The sequence below is a fragment of the Labrus bergylta genome, chromosome 3 (genome assembly GCF_963930695.1).
Source record: "Labrus bergylta chromosome 3, fLabBer1.1, whole genome shotgun sequence".
Taxonomy (NCBI): Eukaryota; Metazoa; Chordata; class Actinopteri; order Labriformes; family Labridae; genus Labrus; species Labrus bergylta.
The window spans coordinates 23,944,522-23,965,017 of record NC_089197.1 but is presented as its reverse complement, the minus strand read 5'-3'; the positions used below and the strand labels follow the sequence as shown (position 1 = coordinate 23,965,017).

Below are 20,496 nucleotides of genomic sequence, written 5' to 3'. Positions count from 1 at the left end.
TTTTTTTACTTGTAGCCTGGTAGCCTATATTGCTTTTATTTCAATCCCAACCTTGTGGTAATTAGGATTATTTCACCGGCAAGAAGGCACAGGGGGAAGCTTTTTAGATGCGCTTTTAGTAGTCCATTTTCGAAATATTGTAGTTTCAACACAGCAGACCCACGTCATTAACCTCCTCTGGCCCGTCGCATTTAATTACGTCGCCTAGTGGAAAATGATAACAGGGCAGAATCACAAATCTTGGTGTTGCTGAAATGTAGCTAGCAAATCTGTGATCTATGCAACTGAAATAGTTCAAGTTAGTCACACAGCAAAAAAATGTTCACAGTTCATGAGCTGTAGTTCCCTGAGTGCCCAATATTACACACACATCAGAGTGTTTGTGACTTGATTCAAAGATATTATCCTCAAACACTGACAAATCCATTTCCAGGTTAGTCAATGTGATGCATCATGAAAGCTGTGGGTATTGATTATGGAGAACAATCAGAAGTGACCAAGCTAACTCATGTGTCTGCAAGACAGAATAAGTGGTTTGGATAGAAACAAACTGTGTGGTGAATCCTGAAGAATTTCTCATCCCACAAATGGTGGAATGACTCGTGGATGCCCTCGCTGTTGTGCAAAGCCTTTTAAGAACAGGAGTGACATAGCTTGTCCAATCACAGGGGCCTCTGTGGCTGACCATAAAATGCTTCCAGATTTGTCACACACACACATTCACACACAGTCATTGTTCAGGCTTAAAATGCTTCCAGTAAACTCGCATTTATCATGTGAGCACTATTTTTGAGGAGGAACGCACAGAATGATTTATGGAGGCATTTCGACTTCTCTCGCGCACGTCTTCCATCATGAGCAAAATATGCTGCCGTGAAAGTAAAGTACACTCTGTGCTACATGGTGAAAATGTACTAAATCATGTTTTATTTACTCTTGTGTTGTGTGAAAAGTTGTTCTGTGACAACGGAAGGGTCCTTGGCTTTTGGGAGGTCCCGTCAGCTACGAATATAGATTATTCAGTTGGAGGTCCATGCAGTCCATTAAGATAGCCGCTTACGTACTGAGGTTCTGCAACAGCGCCTTTGCCTTTCTTCTTACACATTGCATTTGAAATGGCGCAATATTGATGTCCCAGTGTGTGTAAAAGCATTGGGAAATGCTGAGAGGGTCACCAGAGGTGTGAGCACACTGTTGGAACTTCACATACACAGACACACATTAAGACATGCACACACAATGCTGTTCCACCTTGCCAGCTCCAAAATTAAACATTGCCTGGTCTTTCCTTCCATTACAACATCCAATGACAGAACAGGGATGGAATGAATTTGCCCCACCATTCCGCCTCAGTGAATTATACTTTGCATGCGAGGCGTACCAGGGGCATACCTTTTCCGCCCCGAAATGGCAGTCTACAACCAGTTAACGTTAAAGCTTTAGTTAGTCGTTTTTTACAAAGATTCAAAGGCCACCAAAGAACAGCCATCCCTTATTTAAACTGAAGCACCTTCGAACCTACCCACCTTCCAGCTCGTCCTGAACTACATGTACCTGATTTTAATATACATATTAAAACAACAAAAAGCCCCTCGTCCACCGTTAGCGTATGTTAAGTAGTCTATGTTGTGGGTAATTTATTAAATCTTATGTAATTTTCAGTAAAATATCAAATCTGTACCTCAGTAATTGCAAACCCCATTTAATTGGGCGAAGTGGGTGCACACTACTTGGTGTGAACAGAGGCCTGCTAAATGGGGCCTGGCCTGGTATTAGAGTGTTTACAACTACTTGCCAATGGTCAGAAGATAAAATGGGTTTTGCTGCCAAAAAATAATCCGATGATCCCAAGACAATTTTAAATCTAAAGAAAGAGAAGTTCTGTCTGGGGTTCCCCAAGGATCAGTCCTTTGGCCGCTGCTCTTAAATGTATGCATACTACCACTCAGTACAATCATTGAGAAATATATATCCTAACTTTTATATCCTGATGACACACAGTTGTACATATCAATTTCATCTGACGATCTTAGCCCTATTGAAAAACTCACAGACTGTAGAAAAGGGAATCAACTCCTAGATGTCCTGAAACTTTTTAATACTACACACAGACAATACAGAGATACTCACCATTGGTCCAAAAAAAACAGAGACAGCAAATCCATCAACCCCAAATCAATATCCATGAAATACAGTGAGTTGGTCTGAAATCTTAGAATTATATTGAAATGTTACCTTAGCTTTAAAAACCACCTCTCCGATATCACCAAAAACAGCATTTTATCAATTTAAGAACTTCTCAAAACTCTGATCATTCATAACCCAAACAGACGCAGATAAATTATTCCATGCATTTATTTCAACCAGGTTAGATTGCTGTAACACTTTATATGCAGGGTTATCTAAACAATCTGTAGGAACACTTTATTGCCCCATGGGGAAATGTCTATTGGACTCAAGTGTTGCATTATCTACATTTTATTTAAAAAAAAGGCAAAAGGGTAAAATGTGGTTTTCATGGTGATGTGAAATGCATTTACTCCAAAGATGATTCACAATCCCAGCAGAAAGTGGATAACTATGAGCACAGTTATTTTTTACAGCTAGCCAAAGTTCAGAAACCTTGTGTGGAAACAAACAAAGCCTGGTCATTGTCATGTTGTTCTGCTTGTTTTAGGGCTGGGGTAAAATTAGTTACAACTGGCTTTGAGGTCCCGACAGCACGCTCCCATGATGTTTGGGCCACCATTTGTCATTATACAATTTGTCTGTACTGCTTTCAACAAACAGGAAGTCCCTTAAAAACCAGGGGAGGAGCTGGCAACGACGTGTCTCCTCCGGCAGGCTCCCAAGAAAAAGGACTGATGGGATTGGACAGACTCAAGATGGTGTGGTTATATCTGACGGTAGGGACTTTTCCCTCCCACTTTTTCTGAAGAACGAGCCAGTAGACTTTTACAGCTAGACAGACACTGCAGTTCATTAGAGATCATTCCCTCAAAAAAACATTGTCATTCTTGTTCTCTTCTTGCCTCTGGTTTTTCTCCTGAAACACAGGTATCCATGCATTCCAATAACTAAAGCAGTAATTTGGTGTGCAATCCAGTTTTTCCATTACTTCCCCTCTTTGTCTTCCAGTGGTTACAGCTGGTGTTGTTGGATTGCATATCGTAGCTTGATCCTTAGAGAAGGCATTGTTATGATAGTTGGGTCTATATCACTAGATTATATTCTATTCTGACTCCATTCAACAGCCTCCCTGTCTTAACACCACAGCTGTCAGCAATGTCACGACATGATGAGCCGTGACACCACCAAATCTAGCAACGCTTTGTCACCCTGATACACTTAAGCATTGGTTACAGAGCTCTGGCTCGGGAAAGACATGCTGTCAAGTAAGGAAAGACCATTATCTGCAATAGACACAAAAGTACGGGGGATCCCTGCAGACACAGAGATGATTAAGGGCTAAGTGTCATTCTTTCTGTCTTGGTGTATTTTTTTAAAGAGCTCTATCTCTGTCCTTTTTACTGCGTGCCTCAGACTTAAAGTCCAACCCTTGATGCATGCTATGAAGGGACACGGACCCTGACAACCATGTTTGGGTATTATCCTGAGGTGATGTCCCTGGTCATACCCCACTTCTCAAAGAAAGAGCAGAAAATATCAAAATCTGAAAGTAAATACAGGTTGACTTCAATACATGTGAAGCTATTAGTGATAAGCACAGAAAAAAAGCAAAGTGTGAGTAAGGTGTAAGGACCAAAATAATGTAACTAACTATGCGCTGTAATCTTTGGTCTGGCCTTTGGTGTCTAATTTCTACAGACAATACTTCTGGCATGCCTCTATGATCCAGTTAACACCTTGTAAAATCATGCATCCTGGGCCATCCTATCACAAGCGAAAAGCTTTAAGTCAAAGTGTGAATGCACTATTAACTTGTCTTTTTTTCCACTAACAATTTGGCGCTGTAAGGAAAACCAGAGCTTCTCCGGCCAGACCCTTATTTCATCCGCAGAAAGTCAGAGTGAGCTGTTGTGAGAATGCAGCAGCATATACTCCGGAGAATTCACCTCGAGCCAATGGGACCCCAGGGACGTTTATATACAGTGACTGCTGCATGGTGCATGAAGTATCTACACGCGATCACTACGATCTCCGTGCACGTAATTAAACGGCTGCATTATGTTTCCTGTTCATCAGTATGTTGTTCTCCTCTCTTTTGTGGATGTTGTCATTCCATTGGATTACACATAGCATTGATATAAAGGCGGACTCTGTTGCTTCGGCCGCTACTTCCGCGTTGTTTATTTACGTCACATTTTACCTCAGGAAATCCCCCGATCCCCTCCCATCTGACAGGGAAAGTCCCCCGCTGTGAGGAGCATATGTGAACGGCTAGGTCGGGAGAATCTCCGGAGAAGTCCTCCTGTAAATATCTAGATATTATCCGGAGTGCATATGTGAAAACGGCTCTAGTTTTTTTTTTTTAACAATTTTTCTTAAAATCAGGTAAATTACATGGTACAGATGACCCTGTCTGCAGTGATGTATATCTTCTGTGCTGGCACTCCAGTCGGTCTAGCTGACTTGCATCTCCTGTGGCAAATACTTATTACTGACAAGTACCTCAAACAACTCCATTGGAAAAAGAAGGCACTATCCCTTTAAGACAAGTTTGAGCATGTTATGTTGCGTACTCTTTACTTTGAGTTTTCATCCCAGTACCTACAAATTGATGGTTGATGGAAAAAGACATAATGAGTTAATTTTAATATCAGGGGTTGTGAGATGATCTATTAAAGAGGTCACTTGAGACATTTCCCAGCATTTTAAACAACAGTACTCAAGAGCTGTTCACTTGGGGTCCAAAAACACAGCTCACATGTTAATACCAAGTGTGAACGGGCCCTATGGCTGCAAACTTTTGGCTTGTGATTCCAAATTGGGCGAGTGAAGTTCAATGCGAACATATGCTAGATGTGGGGTGTTTCTAATAAAGTTGCTTTAGCTGTTTTTTTGTTTGTCCCAGCATGGGATTGCACTTTTGATTTACAGTTTCAAATATGAGAATCTGGAATTTTGCACGTTTTAGAACAAAGACTTAATAGATGGTTTCCACTTTCAAATCTGTCTAGTTCATATGAAGGTACAGCTAGCAGCCAGTATAAATAGCTTAGCAAAAAGACTTGAAATGAGAGCTGCTTGAATCTTTGTGGCAAGAAAACTTTAAAACCTACTTTAAACAAATGATTAAACTGACAATTTGTTTGAAGCAGGAAATACCAGATAAAATCAGGAAGTATACATAGTAATTATATGAAATTAGGCTACTAGTGTTGTTTGTCATTGTATACATAAAAAAAAACAGGCTGGCTGTTTCCCTGTTTCCATTCTATGTGCTAAGCTACTGTATACTAACTCTGGTAGCCTTGTTTTTTTACAAACATTTGAGTTTTATTGATCATCTCGTCCAACTCTCTGCAAGCAAATAATCATATTTCTTAAAAATGTTGAAGATTTTCACAAGGAAAGACTCAAGATTTGCATAACCTGTTTTTTTATGTCTGTCCAAGATTTTACAGCCAGTTTGGTGAGTTTTGGAGAGGAAATCTCTCCATAACAAGTCTGCTTCTCCAACCTTTAGGCTTCCTTAGAGCCCCTTGAACAGTCTGAAGAGTTGCATTAGTATTCACAGAGACAGACAGACAATCAGGCTCCAGTTTTATCAGCATTTGTAAGAATCAGATCTTAGACACAGCAGTATCAATAAAAGATCTCATTTCCAGTCGCACTCTAACAACAGCCACTCTTTCAACCTACACTGTGGGTATCAACTGTTCACTGAATAATGTAGCAATTATGTCGCTAAACAAAGCCATGGCGGTAATAGGCTTTTGTTTTTTCTACCCACAAAATGAAAATAGATTCTGCGGCTGTGTGTGGTTTTCTCTTTTGAGATCATGTGGGTCATGCTCTTTCTAACACCAGTCTGTCTACAACAATATTGTGATGGAGAGTCAAATCCAGATGAATTAGACTGTGAGTTTAATGAATGTGGGGGACAGCAGCAAACAATAGCTGAAACGAGTAGGAAACAGAAGTCGGCTGCTAAGATTGTGTCTTGATTAATTATTCAAAGACCAGAGTCTCTATTCAATGACCCCGGTAAAGAAGCACAAATTATTTAGCAAGCTGCCACATCACTGCCTGGTGTGGGGACAACGAGAATGGGCTCTCACTGAGGTATCATAGGAGGCCTGTGAATCTCTGCTCAGGCTTTTTGGCGCATGACACACATACTCATGGGTATTGATGGCTGTATCAGGATACAGGGGTACATTTTCTGTCAACAGAAGAAAGCCTGTCAACATTTAGCCAGGCCTGATAAGGGAATTAAAATGTACACTCTCAATTCAGCCACTAATGATTTAGTGTAAGTTTGCTCCAGATTAAATACCTACCACTGTTTGAAAAGTGACCCTAACTGCTACAGAAAAATTGTGAATGCAGCGCGGATGAGAATATTTCAGTGTTTGTCAGTTCTGGATCATTTTTGCAGACACGATCCAGTTCATTTTCTTATACCCTATATCTCCATGTAAAGGGAAAAAATAATTTTTAAAAACTACATCTTAAGGAAATACGGCTTAAACTGAACACTTGGGTCATCACATTCTCTAACTGTAACCTAAATATACTGAATATTTTATACATAAACATGAAATAGGCTGATGAATTTCAGTAGAAGTGCACCAAGACAAAGTGCTGAACTTGGTGACACATGGTGAAATGAGGCAGCATCTAGCATGATTGCCTTTTGATTTTTAAGAGTAACAAAAATCACAGGGTGGCAATCATGCTAGATTGCCACCCTGTGATTTTTGTTACTCTTAGAAAAAAAAAAAAAATCTTTCTAAAGCCACTCAAAACGTGTCGTGAGTTTAGAGCGTACCACAGAGAGAGTGGTTGAGAGAGACTGTGGGTGAAAACAGAGGGGACCAACTGTTTGCATGCTGCATGTTTGTACTTTGCATGTGATAGGGTGTAAGCCTTTATCTTGTTAGTTGTCATTGGGGTCTCTGTGAGACCTCACACACTTGGGCGGAGGCTGTAATTGGCCCTTGCAGGCCGGCTTGTAACCATGTGGAGATTTGGGGAATAGAAATAGGGAGGAGAGTATGAGGCCTTTGTTTGTGGCAGCCGCCACATGTCTGCCTGTGTGGCAGTACTGAGCTCCCGGGTGTGGAGGCTTGGCTTTGGAGAGATGATTGTTATAGCACTGGTGTTGGCTTTAAAAATGCCTTTTTAATGGGAATGCATTTCACAGGCAAGAGCAGTGAGGTCTGGAAAGCCAACATCACAGCGACAGGGTAGCGAAAGTTAAGCATGTGTGGTAGTGGGAAGGAGGTTGATCAGTGGAAACAGGCTGCCATCTGCTGCTGCACAGAAGAATAACAGAGTGCTACTGAAAATCTCTTCACACAAATGATTTTCAGAGGTTTGCTACTCTTAACAAATGTTTTTGACTGTTACAAGAAAAAATAATAAACTCTGAAAATCCTAGATTTTCCATTTATGTATACTATCAATTATATAGACAAACATGGTTTCTTTTAGAGTTTGAACCTTATTGTAGCTTGTTATATTTCATCTCAATTAATTAGGTCAAATCAACCTTAGTAACCCATTTTTCATCATTTCTCCCTGACTAATTGTCTTTCCACACATACATTCGACATGTAAACAACCATGATGCATATGTCATCAGTCGTGTAACTGTGGTTGTGAAGTAGCTTAATTAAAGATCCATCAATATATGACCTTTTCCACTTACCTCAAGCACTTTCAACGCTTTTCCTTAATGAACAAATGAATTATGCAGTAACCTAGGCTCAGCCAACAAAAGGCATTTGCTTCCTAATGTGTTTGCCTAAACAGCAGTGAAGAGCAGGCCTTCCTTTTTTAAGTGGATAAGGTACCTCTGTTCAGCTTGCGGTAAGTGTCTAGTTTAATTTAATTCAATAATCCTGATAAATGAAATAAATCCCTTTTGGGACATTCATTCCTTGAGTAGAGAGATAATTTAAAATGAGGTTCACAGAGAAAAAATTAGAACATTATGGTTGATTGAGCTTTAACAAAAAGCAGAAATATTAATACAGAGATCTTCTTTATGTTTATAATTTTGCAATAATGAATGAAGGCATCCATGTGGAAAACAATCAGAGCTCGAAATGGATGACAGTGATTGTAAGGCTTAGTGAAAGAATGCATTAGCATTTTCACACACTCCCAATGCAAATTGTTTCACTTAAACTTTTTAAATACCATTTTGTGTTCTGACTTAATTTTAATAAGTTTGCAGATAAGGAAGCATAAGCAGGGACTTGAAAGGCAGATCGTGAGTCTCTGCAACACATTTCTTCACTGTCATTCATGAGAGGAAGAGGGGGAATTGAAAAGAATGAAAGAACATGATCTTCTCAGAGAAATAATACATTTTCTGCTGAATTGAGATTACTTAAATATAATAAAAATATCCATATCAAACATTAATTTGAATTCAATATAGATGTGTATAATTGAATGCGCTGCTCGCACAATGCATCAGCACAAATTAAAATAGGGCCTTTCTGGAGGCTGCTGCTTATATTGAAAACGTTATACCCAGCATGCAATTTTGCCTGGGCTGAAACCCATTTAATAAACATGTTTTGAGCAATGCCTGTTTATTATAATAAATGGCCAAACTAACTTTGTTTGTATGACTCAGCCAAATGAATGAAGATTTTCAGCACAGGCCCAAGAACATAAATATGATCCATAGTTCTTCAGAATGTGCTCTACTTTAATAATATACAAATGCAGCTTGACTTCAAGAAATGACTTCAAAAGGCTCTAATCTTACAATAGAAAACAAATCGGACCCCACCTGATATTTTGGTAGGTCTGCAACTTTACTTATAGGTAGGTCTTTTGTATTATCACACTAAATAATGGACCCACAGTAAGTCTAATTCTGCTGTACCTGTGTAACCACTGTGAACCTCTTCCCCCCTCACAGACTTATGACTTGTTTCCGGCAACTCCAGCCTGCAAGTCAAATTGATTGAGCCGTCCTTGAACATCTGTTGTTCCGCCAAGCCTCAAAGGTAATCCCGCTAATGGCCCTCTAAGCTATCCACATAAACACACACATAAATAAAAATGTTTCCAAAGAGATTTGGTTATTGACTTGCTGCTAATCAATTCTGCAGCCGCATCTGTTGATGAAGGTTTGCGAAGTACAGAGCAAGATATATGTAGCGATCAATGCCTGGCACTACACTGGCCGGGCAATGAATGACAGTCACAGCTCCACCGGGAGTCAACATTTACACACAGATGGACCGGCCCCGTCGGTTGTGTTGGCAAAAGGCTACTGTACACACACGCACACACAACAGTAAAAAACTGACCAACAGAATGTTGTACATCAACGACACAAGTGGGAAAATTACGATCTCATGTGATGTGGAGTCTGTAAAGTGAAGAGGACCATAATTTGAGTTGTTAAGCTCAGGCATGGACTATGACTGCTGTTGGATGAAAGCCACTATAAAAATGCTGTATTTTAATATGGGGGGGGGGGGGGGGTCAAATAGCTGGCCAGGTGCATTTTCCATAATTTTATTAATTAATAATATAAAATTAATATATCTTATATATATCAGGATGCAGAGATTCTGTTAAACTTGGGTCATAAAAACAATACATTACCACTTAATAGCATTATGGCTGATGGTGAACGGATAATTATCATCCTGCAGTCCTGCTTCTGTTTTTTTTCATACAGAGATGTATAATTTCAGAATTTCTCTTTTATTTTAAGAAGAACATTTCGATCCAGTTAACAGTAGCCTAAGACATGGCTTACTTCTTTAGAATATTGAAAAATGGGGGCGCTAATGGCGTAGTGGTTAGTGCGTGCGCCCCATGTATGGAGGCTGAAGTCCTCCAAGCGGGCGGCCCAGGATCAAATCCAACCTGTGGCTCCTTTCCCGCATGTCAATCTCCACTCTCTCTCCCCTGTCCTATCTCTCCATCATAGGCACAAAAAGCCCAAAAATAAATCTTAATAAAAAAAAAAATATATATATATATATATATATATATATATATAAAAATAAACAAGAGGACTGAAACGTACCTGCTGCTCTCTACACGTGATACTCATGGGGGGGCAGTCAGAAATATCTCCACCTGCACATACAGCCAGAGAAATATCTGCATATGACAGACCAAGCTGTTTTTTTTTTTTTTTGGGATCACTCCTGCTGCCAAGCAATATTCATAAATTTAATTTCCAATCTGCTCTACTTTTATTAGTTTGGGTGTTATTAAATGAGATTGCTTCATCTTAATATAATATATTTCCAGGGCCTGTGAATGTGGCTATGAGCTGATATTCAAATTCAATAAAATGGCCTGTACTTAGTGCATGGCACTAATAAATGCCAATGTAAGATGCCTATGAAGACAGGGCTCAGTATGGAAGTCGCATGCGGGCATTAATAATGCTGTGACTGCCCTTCAGAGGTGAGACATGCCTCTATCCACCCCTGTACTCCTCTGCTCATATGCCTGAAGACGCCCAGGTGACCTACATACTGAGAGAGGCAGGATGGGAGTGCTGAGGAGAGGAGAGGCGGCTGTTCATATTTCCATGTGTTTTATTAACCAGACTATACAAATCCCCACAGAATGTAGACACTTGCTTTGATTCTGTACCTCAGAGAAAGGCCCGCAGTATGTAAATCATAACTATGCGACCGACCTTCAACCTCACCACCGGATGCTGGAGGAGACCAATCTGTTGGATCTATCGATGAACTGACATCTGCGCTGTTTGCTGTACGACAAACATAAACAGATGACCAACAAGCAACATGACATTGCTGGAGTTGGTTGCGGTGTCTCACCTCTTAGCCTCTGCAGGGTTAAAACTTGACGCCTCTCCCTTTTTCCTATTTTATCGCCATAACCTGACAACTACTCTCACAAAGATTGCAGCTTATGGAAGCTTAGTTGCAGGAGCGAGTGACCTTTACTTTTATTATGAATATTTCTATTTCGTCGTTATTATAGAGTGAAATCTATGCATATGATCAGCACGATGGATTTCTTTTTCATTAGTTGTGTAAAATGCCACTCAGTGAATGGAGGGGCAGCCATGGTCTCTTGCCAGATTACCCCCTCCCCCACCGGAGGGATCTGACAATTGGAATTAATATGCGTGGAGCTTTCCGTCTCCATTTGTTGGCTGAGGTTTTCCAGGCAACTTTATCAGGGGTAACATTATCGAGAGCTTTGCCGAGAGCTTCTTCATCATGCTCACATCCCAGTCTGCCTAAAACTTGTCACTGTCAATCACAAGGTGATAATACACATATGATTCTCTCATTTGGTCTAATAAAATCTCCAGGCTTATTTGAACTGCAGTCATTACATCAAATAATTGCTGCATTGAGGTTTTAGCCAGGCCATAGCCTCAGGGATAAGGAAATACTATTGCTATATGAAGGATATGGCAGTTGTTGTTTTTTTTAAACCTTTATTCCCCAGTTGTTCTTATATCTAAAATGAATATTACATTTAAATCTAGATATGGTTTTCTTTATTCAAGCTAACATTGTTATTACATATTATGTGGACATGGAGTCATCTTTCCTCACTTTTTTATGTCTGCACTGGCAGGACCAGTTTCACCAGGGACGGGCAATTGTAATACTTTACTGTCATTTTAACCAAATTGTAGATCTGAATCAGAGGGCCTAAAATTCTCGGAAGAAATGGCCTGACAGAAGGGGACATATTTCATAGTAAATTTAAATTCTTATTGCCAGCCATTAGGGGCATCTGGAAAATATTGCTGGAACTACCATTTAAAAATCTTACAGAAAGGAATAATAAAATCTACCATTATGTAACTGATAAAAGATACAAAAAGTATCTGTGTGTCTTGTGCTAGGATGCTTTTTTTTTTTTTTTTTTCCAAATGTGGGGCCTTGATCAGAAGGTCTTGGGATTTTTTTTTCTAAATCTAAAAAAAAAAAGAATGCCCATGAGCCTGTAATTTGATTTGACCTGTCCTAAAAAAATCAAAAACAACAACAACAACAACAAAATGTAAGTTTTAATGAAGTTGCAATAGATTTTAATGGCATAAATGACAATCGAGCCTTAACGGGTCACATATTCAATTAGTTAGTTCAATCTCCTGACTTAATTACATTCATTAGTAGATTTGTTTGACCAAACAAGGTCACAATAGTTGATTAGATAAAGAACCCATGGCTAAGACAAAAACTCATTACGAAAGCACTGGTGTGGATATTTGCACCCTTGTTTGTGTGAGACGCTTTATCTCAATGTCGATGAAGACAATGCAGTTATAAACTTATTTGTTTTGAGGTGGTCTTTGATTTGTATGTGTCAAAAGAGTGACGATGACCTTGCATTGTTGGCTGCCCCAATAAAGAAGCAGGACACTAATTACCTTTGTCAGTGAAGTGTACTTGGGACAATATACAATCAGATAACAATAATGGAGTCAATAATTTGTATTTACTCTGAAACTTGGACAATGTCATTTCTCCCAATTAATACAGTCACCCATGCATTAAATTAGTTTTTTTCCCTCACTCAGAAAAATAATTAGGAGTAATTGTTAGGAAATCAATCAGCAGAGTGAACTGCCAATGAAGCGTGGTCAAAACTAAAGAAACGTGTTAAACAGATGGCTTGGATAACCCTCAAGGGCCTTTTGCTGTGCACTACAGCAAAACATTACAATTAAGGCAATGGAAAATGTGTATAATTTATTAAAGTGCCCCTTAGTGCATTTAAGGGGTTCTTTGTTTATTTAAGTTAAAGCTGATCAGATAATGTACAGGATAGCCTATTTTTTTAGACTGAATTTACAAACTTGAAGAATTTCATAGACTGTAATATGAATGTTATTTATCAATGTATACATTCAATTATTGCACAATATTTATTTATGTGTTCAATTTGGTAATTTGGGGCAATATTAAAATATATCTAACTCACATCCGTTTTATGCAAGAGAACTGAAACTTCATACTAATATGTAAAATAAAGTGACAATATGACACTTTATATCCAATACAGAACTGTAAAGGATTTTTAATGTAGCCTGTTCACTCAATAAAAGTTGAAAGCTTTGATTTTTGAAATTACACCTTGATGCACAATTTGGATTACAGCTTTTTCTTGGCTGCCACAAAAAAAAAAAAAAAAAAAAACTATATTAAATGTAGTCAACATGGTGTGGCCTCTGCCACTGAGTGGTGGACATAAGCAATTAACCTTCTTGGAAGTACATATTTGTACATATCACTGTACTAAACACACAGTTGTTCATAACAATAATTCCCTTTAGATTAGCCAGTGCTCTACGGCCCCTCTTTCTTCATTACTTTATACCTCAATGTGACTGCTGACACTCAACTTGGAAGACTAAGCTATTATTCATTGATCATGTTTTATCTAAGGCTCTGTGCTGTCCTGCTTTGTAAAGTTAAAAAGTCTACTGTAAGAATAGTATTTGTAAAACTAACAAAAAACGGTAGGCTATGGATCTTGTTTAGACCTATATTTTTATTTTTTTATTATCAGTACAACTCACCGTCTAGTGACAGCCACCTCTCCATCAAACACTCCCTCCCCCCCCTCCACCCGTACGATCCTTTTATTTTCACATGACAGAAGCGCCAGCAAATGAACTGCGAGGACGTCTGACTCGTAAACCAATCATAAGCCTTACTCCAGCTCAGAAACGCCCCTCATTAAGGTTAGATTGAACTCCGGTTTGTGTGACTGACATGGGTCTCTGTCAAAGTATTTAGCCAACATTAGCTGAGCGTTTTTAAGGAAAGAAATTACATCGGAAGACACAACATACAAGTAGAAGAGACTTTAAAGCTCTCTAACAAATACGGTAAGTAAACTAGTCGGGCTGTCTTTACGTGCCGGGGGGTGAAATGAAAGGAAAAGTCAAGTTGTTAGCAACACTGCGAGCTAATGTTAAAGGTAACGTGAAGTAAGGTAACGATAATGCGATGAAACAACTTTACTGCTCGGACATTAACTACATCCTCAGCTTGATTCAGAGATAATGAAGTATTTGTTCAGACTTTAGCTCTCTGTTTAAACCTTAAGCTGCTCCGTAATGTTTGCTAACTTAAAACTGTGTCGACTGACGATTTAACTCCGTTTCCTGAAGGTGTCAGGGTTTTAATAGTAAAAAGGATATTAACACTTGAAGAGGGTCTCTTGTTGCTACCATTACACGAAAGCTTACATCAGCTAGAGAAAACACTTTTTGAATGTCGACGTAAGAAAAAAAAAAAAACAGTTAGCATGCCAAGTTAGCACGAAGCTAAAGCTATCCCAAACATGTACGTGTCTGTGTTAAATGTTGTGCTTGTTGGACCTTAAGGGCAGAACAAAAAGTCATGTTTTTTGTTTTTAAATCCCCCTCTCATCCCAGCAGCGGATGGCCCGGGCAGCACATCAATCTGAACCTCTTGATGAGTAATGAACCTCAACCCCTTCTGGAGCATGTCTGCAAACACAAGTCGTAAGGTAAAATTATGTCACCTCCTTTTTTGTTCTACAAGACAGAAAACCAAGAATCAAAAATGTATAAAACACTTTGTCTGAAAGGAAATAACGTCACACTTGAAAGTTTGATGTGTAACCTATTTCTAGAAGGTTAAATATTAGTGTTGGAGAATTGAGCACAATTATTATACAAACCTAACTCATTTTTAGTGTCACAGAGAAGTTTAATGTTTTTTTTTATTTTTTTATCCCTGCACAGGTTATACATTTCTTGTAGAAGTCTATTTTTGATTGCACAGGTTTAAGTTTGATTCATCTAGGGGTATTCTTTAAATCTGTTTTTTTAGGGTTAATATGTATGTATGGAAGGGGGGCGTCGGTTTTTGTGGTTTAATTTGTAACAAATGTTTCATGTCATGTACGTCTTTGTAACCTGCTACTAGATGCTTTGAATTTCCCTCGGGATCAATAAAGTATCTATCTATCTATCTATCTATCTATCTAATCAGTTGAGCTTCAATTGTTTTATCTACACACCAACTCACTGTCCTCTCTCTCTCTCTCTCGTGTGTGGGAAACACTGGTATGGTATCAGCCTCACCAACCCCATGTAAATGCCACAGTAAGGTGTCTGTGTTCAGCCTCTGCAACTTTGTTTGAAGTTTTGGACTGTTGCTTAATATTTGAGAAGGCTTGCTGTATTCTACAGCCTTCAGCTGTTCTCGTGACAGTTTGTTTTGATAGAGGTATTCAGTCCCGTGTGTGGTCTGAATGCGTGTACTTTGTGCACCCTGTAATTTTTGATGGCTAAGAAATCTGTGAGTAGGACATGACTTAGCCCTGCTGCTTGTGTCAGTGGTTTGATATATTTGGCAAGTGCTGGTCTGAATTTTCACAAACAAATGCGGGAGGAGTTAAATGTGGCATGGTGGCCTAACCCTGGTGTCGCAGGTAGAAGGCAAACCATGAACCTTGACTATGGGCGTGAGGGAATTCCTTTTATACCGTGTCAGAGGAGCGTTCCAAAAACATTTTGCAGTTAAGTCTGACTTCAGTAGATGTGAAGGCGAGGGCAGTCACATTAGTGCACTAGTCACTCTAGGCATTCCTGGAATACTTGAAGAAGTCATCAGCAACTTTGGCTGAACCGTACTGATTCATTCCTGGCATGTGCAGATTTGTGTTTTGTGTACAGTAAATACTTGTATCAGTCTTATCAACATCTGTAAGTAACTATGACGGTTGTACATGTTATGTCTGGACACTGCTCCCTGATAAGCTGCATACCTGATGGAAAGTGTAACTTAATAGGTTTGTCACAGCACACCATCATTACCCTGGTCTATTGGTCTGCTCTTAGTGCACACAGTGCCTGATAAACAGAAGCCTTTTCTTATCTGGCTGTTCAGCCATGCTGTCTGCTTTTGCATCTGATGTTTATTCCTTTTTTATAACTCTCTCAAAATGCAGCAGAGACCTGACAACGAGGAACAGAGCGGGCATGGGGAGCAGAGAGCCAGCCCAGCCCGGCTGCCCTTTGGCAAAAAACAGCTTCCACCTATTCCTAAGAATGCAGCACCCATTACCAAACCTACAGCGACTGGCACTACAGCCCAGTCGGCCAATGGCACACACGCCTCCTACGGCCCCTTTTACTTGGAGTACTCTCTGCTGGCTGAGTTGTAAGTATTAGTCCAGTGTTAGATTTACACTGAGTCCTTAAAGGCATATTCTGCGTTGAATTAGGTTATGAGCATCCCTACGTAGAAGATTAATTCCAAGGTTGTTATCTCTTTTTGTATTGATCTTACTTCTTGTCATGTGACCTGCAGCACACTGGTGATTAAGCAGAAGCTCCCTGGAATTTATGTCCAGCCATCCTACAAATCAGCACTAAGTAAGGACCCTTGATTTGAATATTTTACCATGTTTCATGTAAACACTCTCAAAATGGGTCTACTTTGCAAACAAAATTCACAATGCTTGTTTTACTGAACTTTATACCTTTTTAAAAAAAAAAAAAATTTTTATTAATGAATACTGTTTGTTTCCAACTGTAGTGTGGTTTGGGGTCATATTCATCAGACATGGCTTGTACCAGGATGGAGTCTTCAAATTCACTGTGTATATTCCAGATAACTATCCAGATGGAGAGTGTCCTGTAAGTTCTTTGTTCTTATTGGTTTGATTAATATGATCTTTTAGCTGTGTGCTTTTTCACGGTTTACAACGGCAAACACTTGCCGGTATGTGTACTTTTTTTTACCATGAAAAAGTTCTGTGTTGATACATCACGTCGTATTTCAGAATCTATGAAATCATTGTCAAGACATTTTTGCAAAGGCTTTGGAAAAAAAGTATTCACATTTTAAAATTGCTTAATGTGTTTATAGTCCTATTAAAAACTGTCAAACTTTGACCTCTATGAAATGAGCTACAGTGTGGGTCCTCGGAGCTTTAATAAGTTGCTCTTCGAGATGATTTCAGAAATGCCTGATTTTACAGAAAAGTGAAAGTTTGTTGTGCTTTGTTTCAGAAATTTGTGTTTGACATCCCAGTTTTCCACCCTCTTGTTGACCCTGTGTCAGGAGAGCTTGATGTCAGAAGAGCTTTCAACAAATGGAGGTATCTTCTCTGCTCTTCTAACGGTCACATAATTAACTCTTTCTTTTTTATTTCTAATGAGTCATTTGTTTGCCAAATAAATATTTAGAATGATATACTGATTTTCTTCTTCTTTTTAGTTGTAAAATATTTATTCTGTCAGAACAAGGACATAACTGTAACTACAATTCTTAAATTGTGTGTAGTTTAAATAATTTTATCTACATTAAGTTCTAGTCGTTTTATTCACATGAAAATGGGATCTACTTTTGTTTTTCTGGGGGAAATGTGATGGTGTTTTCAGCTTTTTTAAATTTTTCTTTTAGACGGAATCACAACCACATCTGGCAAGTCCTTATGTACGCACGGACAATTTTCTACAAGATCAATACCACAGAACCACTCAACCCAGAGGCTGCAGTGCTGTAAGTTTCTAAGCATCCTTTCAAATGCATTTCTCTTTAAGTGAGAGCTGAACCATAAAATGAGACTGGATTTATTTCATAAATGTTGTATGGACTAGTTTATCCTGGGTGTACATGAAGAAAATTATTATTTTTCTTATGTAGCCAGTGTTCTCCCAGGTTTTTCTGTCAATTCTCAGTTCTGTTTTTTTTTATTTTTTTTTATAGAACATTTATTTTGAAAAGATGATTAATATACTTCCACGTGTTTTTGGTACTAGTCGGGACAGTAGGGGTAAATAAATGATTATTTGTATGTGCACAAAAGTAATACCACCTGCATAGTCAGGACACTAGTTTGGCCAACCCAGTCAATGTCCTGGGGCTGTGTCTGAGACAAAGCTAAAGTATATGTATTCATCAGATTGCGCTGGTCAGAGACAAAAACTCCCCCTCAGTAGGAGCACACAAGCAGAGCAGAGGAAGTGAGGGATCAGGCAGTGAAACGCATAAACGCTCATGCTCTGCTGAAGTAAAATGATGTAAATACCATGAATGAAGTCTTCAGTGGCATGAGGTCGTTGCATGAATGCTGGTATCTTTATTTTTTTGTCTTTGACTCACGTTTATTGCAGAACCATGTACAAGCTTTTGTAAACAAATCACGTCTTAGTTTCTTGTCAAAAGTCATATTGGTCATATGTTTTTTACTTTCAGATATGAAAAGGATGTGCAGTTGTTCAAAAGCAAAGTGGTGGATAGCGTAAAACTATGCAACAGTCATCTCTTTGACCAGCCCAAAATAGATGACCCCTACGCAATAAGGTCAGTGAACTCGAGGTTTGATATCACTCAACCTTCATCAATACAAAGACACTTCCTAGTAAATTATTAATGCAAGTACACCCTGACAGGGAAGAAGTTGATATCTCACCTTGCGGCTCTTCTCCCTTTAACAGTTTTTCTCCGTGGAACCCAGCCGTTCATGAAGAAGCAAAAGAGCGAATGTTCACACACAAAGTAAGTGAAAAGAAATAAAGTAGGAAGTTTATTTATTTTTTTGGCTATTTCTTTACAAAGTATTTGAGCTGGATTGTGCAGTTCACTGTAGTGGGTTTGGTTAAGCTGGAGTGGGTGCTATCAGCACTTTGGTTGTGGTGAGCCTGTTGTATAACTGCTAATTTGCCTTTGTTGCTCTAGAGACGGCCAGAGGATCACCACAAGGGAACACAGGTGTCGGGGTTGTCTTGGGTGAAGCCAGGATCGACGCAGCCCTTCAGCAAAGACGACAGCCCTCCCCAGAGCTGAACCTGCAGTATCCTCGAAGCAGCCACTAGAGGGATCCACATGCATCAGATGCCATGCCTTTGGCTTGCATCAGCTGTTTATTGGGATCATGGTCCTTGAAACAGTTGGCAGAACTTTATATTAAATCTCCATGTTATTGCTCAGCTTTAAAAGCTTTGTAGGCATCTCCTCAGACAGCTTTAGAATAAGGAAACAAAGTTTGTATCATATGTAAATCAACGACAAATGGATGTCTCGGCAACATCATTTAGCCTGTGATGCAGTGCAAAGAGCTTTCTCATTTAGATGATCAGATCCATGCACATGTTGGGAAAGGTGATACAACATGCTGTCCCAAAAGGAGCTGAGGAGTAGGAGAATAGCGGTTTTGCGATCACATGGGTAGTATAGTGGACAAGATGTTCTATACTACTTGGTGAAATTGGCTCAGGACTGTTCATTCATCAGACTTGGAATGTTTTAGTCATAATTGTGTGAATGAAACTTCTAAATCCACACCTCTCCTATTACCCAATTTTATTGAAATATGTTTTATGTGTTTACCATTGGACAATGATTTGTTTTTAATTCCACTGTGTAAACTGTTGTCTTACATGATTTGTAATATATACAAAGCAGAGCAGCAAAGTATGGATCTTCTGAGATGAGATGCTAAATAAGTAAGCTCCTGTATTTTATTGTCTGATTTTGAAATCATTTTGAATGTTTTATGTATCATTTGTTATTAAAGGTTTGGTGTGTAAATACTGGATGCTGTGCTCAGCTTTGACTTAAAGACATTTCTGCATTAATGTTTGGGTTTTCTACGTGAATGGCTTGATTTTCTTGACTTTCTTTGCAAATGTTACTAAGTTTCCTTCCAAATTATTTTTTCAGTCAAAGATGTTACTGCTGGTTTCCTCTATAGGTCTGAATGAAAATCAGACATATATATTGATAAGGTTAGTTTTTGGGTTTTGTTTTTTTTAGTTTATGAACAACACAACAGAGTTTTGTCCAGCTATGGTTAGCCACCCTTTCTGATTTGCCAGACTAATTTCCTTTGTGATGTTTTCACTGATGGAGGGCTCTGGTGTAATGGACTTGACTAAAATGTAGAAATTGCAGATTTGGTGCTTGACCTGTATCTATTTATAATTGCAATAAAAAGCAAAGACATAACCAAATCTCAGTGTAATTCAAGTGCTGTCATTTTGGCTGTTACCATCTTCAACCTGGAGTATGAATGTTTCTTTTATGTGGCAAATCCTCCTCAAGTTTGTGAAGACTTGTCTACATTGAGGAGTCACAAGATCTAATGCTTTACTCTGAAAACAATAAAGTAGTCACGTTACAGATTTTTGTCTTTGCACTTGGCTGTTTTGTTTGTGTAATTTCCATGTTACAATAGCATAATATACTTCAGTCAATTTATCTGAAAAAAAGATGAATACACTAGGTTTGTTTTGGATGGTAATGTCACACATCAGCCCCCATTTTACACTTGAACCTAATGACAAAACTGGAACAACTTTATTTCTGTAAGAACTTCTTTAGGGAATTTTGA

General features: G+C 38.9%; 1 protein-coding gene across 2 annotated transcripts; it reads left to right on the top strand.

Moving 5' to 3' along the window:
• The first annotated feature begins 13,848 nt into the window (after positions 1-13,848).
• aktip (akt interacting protein) lies at positions 13,849-20,287 on the top strand. 2 transcript variants are annotated; one of them, XM_020658787.3, is made up of 10 exons: positions 13,849-14,008; positions 14,564-14,655; positions 16,105-16,316; positions 16,467-16,531; positions 16,695-16,795; positions 17,171-17,259; positions 17,565-17,663; positions 18,360-18,467; positions 18,602-18,662; positions 18,843-20,287. In XM_020658787.3, exons 2-10 carry the CDS (start codon positions 14,608-14,610, stop codon positions 18,948-18,950), a joined length of 891 nt encoding a protein of 296 aa, XP_020514443.1. In that variant the 5' UTR covers positions 13,849-14,008; positions 14,564-14,607; the 3' UTR covers positions 18,951-20,287. The 2 variants fall into 2 exon arrangements, with proteins under 2 accessions (XP_020514443.1, XP_020514380.1); XM_020658724.3 differs by having other exon boundaries at positions 14,561-14,655.
• The last annotated feature ends 209 nt before the right edge of the window (positions 20,288-20,496 follow it).

Excerpts from the sequence above, each read along its gene's own strand:
- aktip (XM_020658787.3), top strand. The coding sequence starts at position 14,608 with ATGAACCTCAACCCCTTCTGGAGCATGTCTGCAAACACAAGTCGTAAG. Across the intron at positions 14,656-16,104 it reads CTGCAAACACAAGTCGTAAG|CAGAGACCTGACAACGAGGA; the intron begins GTAAAATTATGT and ends CTCAAAATGCAG. Across the intron at positions 16,796-17,170 it reads ATCCAGATGGAGAGTGTCCT|AAATTTGTGTTTGACATCCC; the intron begins GTAAGTTCTTTG and ends GCTTTGTTTCAG.